Source organism: Acanthochromis polyacanthus, chromosome 23 (assembly GCF_021347895.1).
Source record: "Acanthochromis polyacanthus isolate Apoly-LR-REF ecotype Palm Island chromosome 23, KAUST_Apoly_ChrSc, whole genome shotgun sequence".
Classification (NCBI taxonomy): Eukaryota; Metazoa; Chordata; class Actinopteri; family Pomacentridae; genus Acanthochromis; species Acanthochromis polyacanthus.
The window spans coordinates 18,639,788-18,649,434 of NC_067135.1; the positions used below are offsets into that span (position 1 = coordinate 18,639,788).

A 9,647-nucleotide genomic window follows, 5' to 3' on the forward strand; every position below is an offset into this window, starting at 1 on the left:
GTGTATTTTTCTCTGTCAGGTGAGGCTGCTTTGCTGCATGTTGAAACCAACTAATCCCGTTCGTACATTTCCCTGGAAAATTAAAATGAGGAAACTTGTCTGACCTGTTTGTAGAATTCTTTGAGCTGCTGAGCCGGGCACAGAGCACCCGAGCCAATGACCAGCGTGGACTCCTGAACAAAGACGATCTGGTGCTGCCGGACTTCCTGCGCCTGACTTCGACCACTTCCTCCCCCTCTGTCTCCTCTGATCTCGCCTGCTCCACCCCCGACTCTCTGAAGCAGACCCGAGAGAACGGCATGTCCTCGCGGGGGGCCTTCATCTCCAGCCTCCGTTCGGAGAGCCTCGACTCTTCTCTCAGCTCCAGTGCCAACGGACACTCGGGGGTCAGGCGGTGCCTGCTGCCCCCTCCCCGCCACCCGACCTTCGGCACCCACTTGTCGCCTATTCCCCGGCCCTCAGACACCCGGACAAGCCTCCGCACTGTGGAGGAGGACGCCAACACCGACCTGACCCTTGTGGGTGAAGGTGACATCAGCAGCCCCAACAGCACCCTGCTGCCTCCTTTACCATCCCCCATGCGGTCCTTCGACGGCAGCCTGCCTGAAGCCAATTTCACCCCACCGCCACCACCCTGCTCCCAGCCACCAGACGCAGGTGGCGAGGAAAAGTCCAGTTCAGGTATTTCTGAAGTGTAACAAACCAGTGCTGCGTGTGTGTTTGCGTGTGTGTGTTTCAAATGTGCATGTGTGTGCTCCCTGTGGACAAAACTGGACCGCTGCCATGATAAAACTCCTCTACACTGACTCTGATGCACTTTAATGACAAATTGATATGATTTCTTTCTCAGTATGCCTGATTTGTTTTTATTAAACTCAGCTGCATGTGTGTAATTGATTTTATTTTCACTCAGATCGATGTGTAAATAGTGATGTGTATATTTCGTTCCGTGAGTTACTTGGAAGTTACTTTGGATGCTACAAATTGCTGAGATGACCATGTGACTGGCATTAGTTCGCTCCCGTTAAACGTTTACTTTCTTGTGTAGTTTTGAGTGGCTGCACATGTGACTGACTGCAGAGCTTATGGATATTAAAAACATGCATAATACAGATCCAACATCAGTATTTGGCATTACCGCAGTCAGTCAGTCAGAGTTGTACTGAAGATTAGAATTCAAAACAAACTGAACAGTAGTGATATGATTAGCATCACGCACAAACATTGTAGCAAAGCCCTGATGCTGCATTACAATGTTGGACCTGCGAATGCTAATCAGTAATAATCCCTCCACCTCCAGGGAAGAGCAATTCAACAATGTCAAAACACTCTTCATCTTATTCGACTCTATAAAACCACTGACTCGTTCAACATTGTCAGCTCCTGCTGTAGCAATTTGAGCAAAAAAAAAAAAATAATTAGCCATTTGAGGACAAGTGCTCCTTAGTGCTGGTGACATTGTTGAAGTGCCTGTCATCCTTTATCTGTCTCATTCACTCCCTCTCTAGGTGCCTGTTGTAGATAATCACTGCCAATAAACTCTGTATCTGTGATTGAATGGATCTAATAAATGTTAGAATTGGAAATCACTCTCGTCTGTCTTTTTACACGTCTGTGAGATTCCTCCTCCACCACCTCCACTTCTTCTCTCCTCTTACCTCCACACGCCTTCCTCTCGCTCTGCCATGATTCTGTCTCATGCTGTCCTTTAGCTTACCCCTCTTATTAGCTCCCACTGCTTTGTGTACATCCCTGTGTGCGCTTGTTTCACGGTGTCGCTACTCTCTGTGTGCCTTCTGCTCAGATTGCTCGACGTGGTTTTCAGTCACTTTGCCTGGCCGACCTGCTGGTTGTATTGTGTTTGTTTGTGAGGCCACTTCTCTGACCTCTTTTTTGTGGATCTCCTGAGTCAGTCTCTTGTGCTTTGCGAAGCTTGTTGCGCTGTTGGTCACCTTGCAGATGGTTTTCCTCTTTCATTTTCCACCTTGGTGCCATTGCTTAGCGCTCAGGTGTGATTTGTGGTGGTGGTGATCAGATATTGTCAGAATCTCTGCGCAGTTGCAGTTCAATTAGAGACATGTTTTGACTCTGGCTTGCAGTAAAATCCCCTAACGCCCTTTATGAATCACTGTAAAGCTGACAAATGAAATAAAAACACACTCAACATGTTTGTAACAACAAAACATACACAAACATAACCCCACTGTGACTAATAGCTGGCATTACGGTATGGAGATGTGTAAGCAAGATGATGAGGAAGAATCAAAGCCTTCAGCTTTTCTACAGTCTCACTCCTCTTATCTGGTTGCTAAGTGCATCAGGCTGGTTCTTCCCACCACCCGGCGCCATGGTAACCTTATCCACAAGTTGACTGAGCTACAGATATAAACTGTCACTACTGGTTTTCATCTGTCTCCCTGCCTGTTTCTCTCTGCCTCTATTTCTCCCGCTTGCTTAAGCAGAAGCACAGCAGTGATTTAGCAGAGCAGTCGTTTTAACACCGTTCTCACCCCGCTATTGTCGAGTCCGTGTTGGAATCTGCAAAATCCTGAAATGTACCGAGCTAACACGCCTCCACTTTCTCACTCTTCGGGGACTTTTTGAAGTTGTTCCATTCGAATTTTGCGTGTAAAGTTTTGCTCATGGGCTTAATGACAACTTTAAGAGACAAACACCCACTGAATGAGCTCAAAACGAGTCCAAACATGGCTCAGTAGCGTTTCTCCTCTTTTACTGACATTCTGTCTGTCATTCAGTCTGTGGTTTACTGTTAAACTGACGCCCTCTGCTGTTGAAAGAGAACAGTAATTGCTTTGTCATTTTCGTACAGTGCTTCCAGTTATTTGTTGTTCTTTACATGTAAGGAATATTATTTTGTCAATTTATAATGCCTGCAGTTCTCATGCTCTGTCACCAATGTGCACAAATGCATTAAAGATTACAGGAAACCTTGACATATATGTATGAACAACACAACACAAAAGAGAAACTACATAATACAGTGATGCACATTTGGATGAAAAGGAGCAGCTTTAAAGCACAGGTCCTCGAATGATGACTCCTGGCCCTACAGGTGGCTTCCTGTCTTTACTTGGGAGAACATCTGGTCTGTATCCAGAGAACCAGGACTAAGACCTGCTGTTCTTGATCTGTTATCTTGATCTTTTCTGTAACCACGGCTGTAATCACTACTCTGCTCTGTGGCGTCCACTAGGGGGCGACATCACACAATGTAAGTCCATTCACGTGGCACCGATTCAGATTTAATACATAGTATGTTTAGTTAAGTCAGACAAAAGGGTGTTCTGCTCATAAAAACAGCAGGTTGCTGCATTTGGTTGGATGCTAAGCCAAGGAGTAATCTAATTCAGTTGCCTCGGTGTTGGATAAATGGAATGTTTGCCATTACAGAGACAATAAAGGATTCCTCGGAGCGACTGGCGCTCTGTTTTATAATGATTAAGCAGCACACACCTGAGGCAGCACATGCCTCAGTTTTCCTTCGGGCCCATTTTACCGTCCTTCCCCCTGTGTCAGTTCTCAAAGGCAACAGCCGCTGACCCTGGGCCAGCCTTATCATCCATCTGGCAGTCAGAGGAGGACTTAAATGCAGATATTTGGCAGTGAGCCTCAGTAAAGACTGGAACGTTTCAGTCTGGCTAGTGTGTCTCAGCTCCCTGCTGCTGCCATGGGTGCCGACAAAATGGACCACAGGAGGCTCAACAGTGGCTGCAGTCCTCGATGCAGCAGCCATGGGTTTGAGTAAGACCCATTGCCATTTACTGCATGTCTTCTCCCCAGGTTTTCTGTCTCTCTATGCTGCTCACTATAATAAAGGCCAAAAAAACTTTAAAAAAAAAAAAAGAGTGTCAAGATATCTTAAATAATAGTTCAGGAGCCACATTCTGCCCAATTTGATCTCCAGTGGGCCAGACCAGTAAAATCACAGCATAATAACCTTTAAATAACCATAACTTTACAGTTTTCCTTTCCTGTTGTAGTGCAAAGAAGTAAATTCTGAAAATGGTCTTTTTATGAAGTATTATGTAAAACCTGAAATTTCTTAAGAATACGTTCAATTTCAACAACATTATGCTTCAGTTTAACATTTACACATCACAACCTAGAGATTACAGTTTATCTACAAAGGAACACAACATGTAGTCACAGCTATCTGGAGCTGAATGATAAAGTGTTTAACTTTATGATCAAAATGACAAAAGTCAGAGGAAAAAAATAGCAGAACTTTAAAAAAAAATGAGATACAAAACCAAAATAAAATGAGGCAAAAGACAAAAAACAAAACAAGAGATAAAAATAAGGCAAAAAAAGTCAGAAAGCAACTAAAAATAGACAAATGACAAAAACAAGACAGAAAAGCAAAAGCGAGAAACAAAATGGCAAAATGTGGAAAACAACACAAGTGAGACAAAACAACCCCAAAAAACAACAAAAACAATACACAAAACAATGAATAAAGCGAAACACAAAACAACAAAAACACGAGACGAATTACGAAAGTCAGCCAAAAAACAAAAAAAACACAAACAAGACAAAATATTACAAAAATGAAACTCAAAATGACAAAAGAACAATGAGCAACCTAGTCTTTACCTTACAATCAAAACAACTTGTCATGGTCTAGAAATTCTTTTAAATGTATGGTTTTACTAATTTACAATCTGCAGTTAATGTCTTCTCTGAAATTTTTACACTTTGAGGGTCGGATTGGACCCTCTGGAGGCCCGGTTTTGGCCCGTGGGCCGCATGTTTGACACCCCTGGTCTAGACATTGTGAAATGTAAATGATTATTCTAGCTGGAAACTGATTTTTACTGGAATATCTACAAAGGGGTACAGAGGAACATTTCCAGCAACCATCACTCCTGTGTTCTAATGCTACATTGTGTTAGCTAATGGTGTTGAAAGGCTAATTGATGGTTAGAAAACCGTTGTGCAATTATGTTCACACATTAAATAAAGTGTGACGTTTTATGGAAAACATGAAATTGTCTGGGTGACTTTAAACTTTTGAACGGTCGTGTATATTTTGTAAACTGCAAGTACAACTACATTTCACAACAACATCGCAATTATGAGCTGCTTTTACATTCGATGATGGAGCACTTGACAAAAGTGTCATTTTGTGACTGCAAAACCCTGTGACAGACATGTATTGACATAACAGAAGTTATGAAGAAGCCTCCAAAATTAGATATGCTCCAAAATGCAACTCTCTATGATGCCTCTTAGCATCTCACACAACGACAGCAGTTGACAATTTCTTGCATTTTCTGGAAGGACGGTTTTGTTGTGGAGCTTGCGCCTTGTTACAATGCATGGTGTGCTGATGTTCTGTTTAAATTTAGCCGCTGGAGCTCACAGGCTGTGTTTACATCTGTACCGGACACCAGTGAATCACAGCCAGTGGAGTTCAGAGCATCGATGTGTTGAAGTGCTGTGCTTGAGTCAGTCAGGCCTCTGTGTTTAGAGTCTGAGGGGCCACAGGGTTCACACGAGAATTTGAAAGTTTATCACTCATCCGAACTGTAATTCCAACATTGTGGAAACAGTGGGCTTGTAGCTCCATTAGTGCACTTGCATGGGAGCAATCTTAGAAGATGGCATTCTTATCTTTATATCCCAGCACGGCCTCCTGATGAGATCATACATCTCTGAATAGGTAACGTTCAAATACACCACATCTGACATAAACAACATGGATGACTAAACATGTGACCCTGCTCCAAATTCATTCAGTTCTTTTTCATGACTTGACAAGGAACATAAACAAATCTGAGCAGAATTAGTCATGAAATTTGTCTGATTACACAAACTCTACAACTCATACCAACAAATTAAACTGAAGCGTTCATTCAAGCATTGTAGGGTTAAAATGTATCTGCATCTATGCAACGGGAGATAAAGTTTCTTAGATCCAATCTGAAATCTAATGAAGTCATACTAAACATCTGACTGTCATGAAGTATATCGAGAAAGAGTAAGAAAGAAGTGAAAGCAAAGTATGATGGGATCTTTACTCCGCCAAGGAACACGGTGGAGTTATGTGACGATCGGCGTTGGTTTGTCTGTCTGTCTGTCTGTCTGTCTGTCTATGTGCAACGTTACTCAAAAAGGGATTAACAGATTCGGATGGAATTTTCAGGAAAGGTCAGAAATGACACAAGGGCCAATTGATTAGATTTTGGCAGTGATGCGGCTTACAGTCTGGATGTATGGATTTTGTAAAGATTTCAGTCATTGAAAATGATGCAATGACTGAGAAGTCTTGGCTGTGCCTCTCTGCGTGCATTTCTAGTTGTATCTGTGTGCATCACTTCTGTGTAAAAGGAAATTGCTGATTACAATGTGACAAATGAGGATTGTCGTGAATTACCTATTTAAAGCTACAGTAATCAATATTTTTGCCAAACAACAGATGACATTACGAAATGTAGGGTTATCTGTTATCTATTATTATATGTATAATTTTTCATTTTAGCCTCTTTAGTTTATTGTTTTGGGGTTTTTTTAGGATGTAAGCTCCTGAAATGCAACAGGAGCTTTCAGTAGTTCAGACAAGATGGCATCAACACACTACCATTCAAAGTCTATGGTCATTTAGAAATGGCTGATTTTTAGTGGACTATCTCCATAGGGGTACAGAGGAACATTTCCAGCAAACATAACTCCTGTGTTCTAATGCTACATTGTGTTAGCTAATGGTGTTGAAAGGCTAACTGATGATTAGAAAACCCTTGTGCAATTATGTTAGCTCATTAATAAAAGTGTGATTTTTCATGGAAAACACGAAATTGCCTGCCTTTTGAATGTTAGTATATATGTATATGTCTGCATGTAACTTCTGCTGCCCCCAAGTGGCCAAAGAAATGCGTAAACTCTTTGCCTGTGAGACATTTTCCCCAACCACCCTCAGAAGTATTCAAACAGCTGTATTAGCTAACCATATTGTATGAACTTACCTTAAATCTTACATGTCTTTCTTTTCTCCCAGCGGCAAGAACAGAAACATCCAGCACCAAATCACCAACCCACCAAGAAAATGCTGCACAGATGATTCAAGAGGTGATGGACGTTGAGGGAGTCCATCTGGAAGAGGGAAGACCGGAAACATCCCAGGGAGAGGAGTCTGAGCTGAGTCTGAGCTTCCAGGGCTACGTCGCTGAGCTGCGACAATGCCAGAGCAAAATGAGGAACGCCCAGATGCCCCAGAATAACCACAACCCGCCAGCAGGCAAGGACTGCCAGACAGACCTTTACAAGGCCACAATTGTCTAGAGGGAACCCCCACTGCCGCACTTTTTGCACATGAAGCATTGTCGTTTAAAAGTAAATTAGTCAAACAATTTGCTGCATGTACAAGCTGTCAATTGAATCTAAATATATATATCTATATTCTGGTGATAGATGTTGTATATTTGTTACAAATTCTGATGTCTTCTTGCTGAGTTTTAGTATTTCTTGTAAATTTTGGCCGGTGATATGTTTTTGTTATTGGTATGGTTTAATAATTAAGTGAACAGCATTTCTATTATGAATCACAATAGACTGAAGACAACCTCAGAAGAAGCCTGAACCTCATTTTTGGGTACCAGTTTCTAATAAGGCAATGCAAACATGCTTTAAAAGATGTAAATAATGGGTTTATTTTAGGCCACTGCTTGCTAATAAGTCATCAAAATAAATTAAAGTGACTAAGTGAATAATAATTCAAAGCTAAAGGGATTAACCAGTACAATCTGTAGCATCAGTGTCCACTGAGTAGCTTTTAACTGTAAGCATTCTGCACAGGAAGACCATGAGCTGCAGTTGAAAGTTACAGAAACGGCTAGAAAGTGTTTCCTGCCGTCTTAAGTGTTGCTAAATGAATTAATAACCATTTTTTAAGGTATTTAGTAAAACCTACAGGCACATCAAGTCTGGAAAGAGATCTCTCCAGCTGGAAATGTGCTTAAAAGCTCTGGAAAACTTAAAAAAGTCTAGTAAACACAGTCATTTTTGGCTCTTATTTGACAAAAAAAGAGCTGAACCCAGTGTCCGCTTGCCAGTGTTTTCCTCAGTGTAGCGCAGATGAAAGTTCTGGGAAAAAGCTTGTAAATGTTTGTTTTTTATTTATTTTTTATTCAGTATTGTATGACAGATTTTAGTATTGACAAATGATTTAATGAGATATTAATTAGTAAGTGAAACTTAAGGTATTTTTTTTGTTGTCCAAGTGCTGTTGCCCTGTTAGAAAGTTGTACCCACCGTATGCTAAGCTTAAGTCTTTTGTTTTTAGAATCAAATGGGAGGCAAACCACCATTTTCTTCAAGATTTGACTATTTCTTTTTTTTTATATCGTCTTCTTATGTTTAACAATGAATACATGATGGTACCTTTATTGCCTGTGCTTTTTGCTTCTGTGGTTTTGAGGTTGTCCAAACTGGTGAATATAAAGCTTTAATGGATGTAATTCCAACAAACTGACGCTTTTGACTTTTGTACTACATATTTTACTAATTTAAAAGTCTGTTGAAGTTTGGAACCCAAAGTCTTACAGTCACAAACCTGGATCCTCCTCCTTGGCCAGCTCATTGTATTTGCCAAGTTAGTCAGCACTGTCAATAATTAACGGTACAGTTGTCTTAGTTGAACAATTTCCTCTCTGGAGACACTCTATCTTCACATGGACACTATCTGCTTACACTACCGTTCAAAAGTTTGGGATCACATAGATATGTCCCTATTTTTTGAAAGAAAAGCATTTTTTCCCCCTAATGAAGATAACATTAAATGAATCAGAAATACAGTCTCGACATTGTTAATGTGCTACATGACTGTTCTAGCTGGTTCAACTAGTCTAGCTAGTTCTAATGCTACATTGTGCTAGCTAATGGTGTTGAAAGGCTAATTGATGATTAGAAAACCCTTATGCAATTATGCTAGCACATGAACTAAAGTGGGAGTTTTGAAATTGTCTGGGCGACCCCAAACTTCTGAACGGCAGTGTATGTGAACATGCTATTTAGCAGTCCGGCCTCCTCTTTGTATTTTTAGCCTAGCATCTGGAGTGTGATTATTACAGCTGGGGAAAATTAGAGGTTAGATTCTAGGACTGGGGGGTTTGTCTTGACGCAGCATGCCACTGCTGGAATGCTGATAGCACATGAATCTTAGTTAGTTGGGCAATTTACTTTCATGCTAATGCCCTTATTTCAAACATGCTGTGACCATTGAATTGGTGATTGCAACTCTAATTCCCTCAGATCATAAACTCACCCTCTGACCAGATGTTCTCTCATCTTAAGAACTTACAGATATAACATACCAAGAGATCATCAGTAAATGTTTTACTGTACTGACTACTTTGACCTGCTGCTTATCTGCCTGTCGTATGCTAGCTACAGTGCTGTGGCATGATGCATGTTTGGTCTCTTCCTTTGAAAGCCAGACACACCTGTGTTACTCCATTCACATTTTGCAACAATTAACTGCAAAACTCATTATCCATATTTCGTCACTTAACATCTTACATATATTTATTGAGGTCTATGGATTGTAATGGTGATGTTAATTCATGAGATAATTTAACAGGAAGTTGTTGAAGGTGTGTCACTTAATTAGCCTTTGTGGACTTAGCTTTGTG

At 41.0% G+C, this 9,647-nt stretch overlaps 1 protein-coding gene across 3 annotated transcripts in view; it reads left to right on the top strand.

Annotated features, from left to right (window-relative positions):
- The window catches only part of rgs12a (regulator of G protein signaling 12a), a 50,054-nt gene extending 41,566 nt beyond the window's left edge, over positions 1-8,488 (top strand). For all 3 annotated transcript variants that reach the window (XM_051943686.1, XM_022214126.2, XM_022214127.2), the window contains 2 exons: positions 115-681; positions 7,016-8,488. In XM_051943686.1, coding sequence (XP_051799646.1) covers positions 115-681; positions 7,016-7,299 — 851 coding nt within the window. In that variant the 3' untranslated portion in view covers positions 7,300-8,488. The remainder of the gene's footprint in view (positions 1-114; positions 682-7,015) is intronic.
- The last annotated feature ends 1,159 nt before the right edge of the window (positions 8,489-9,647 follow it).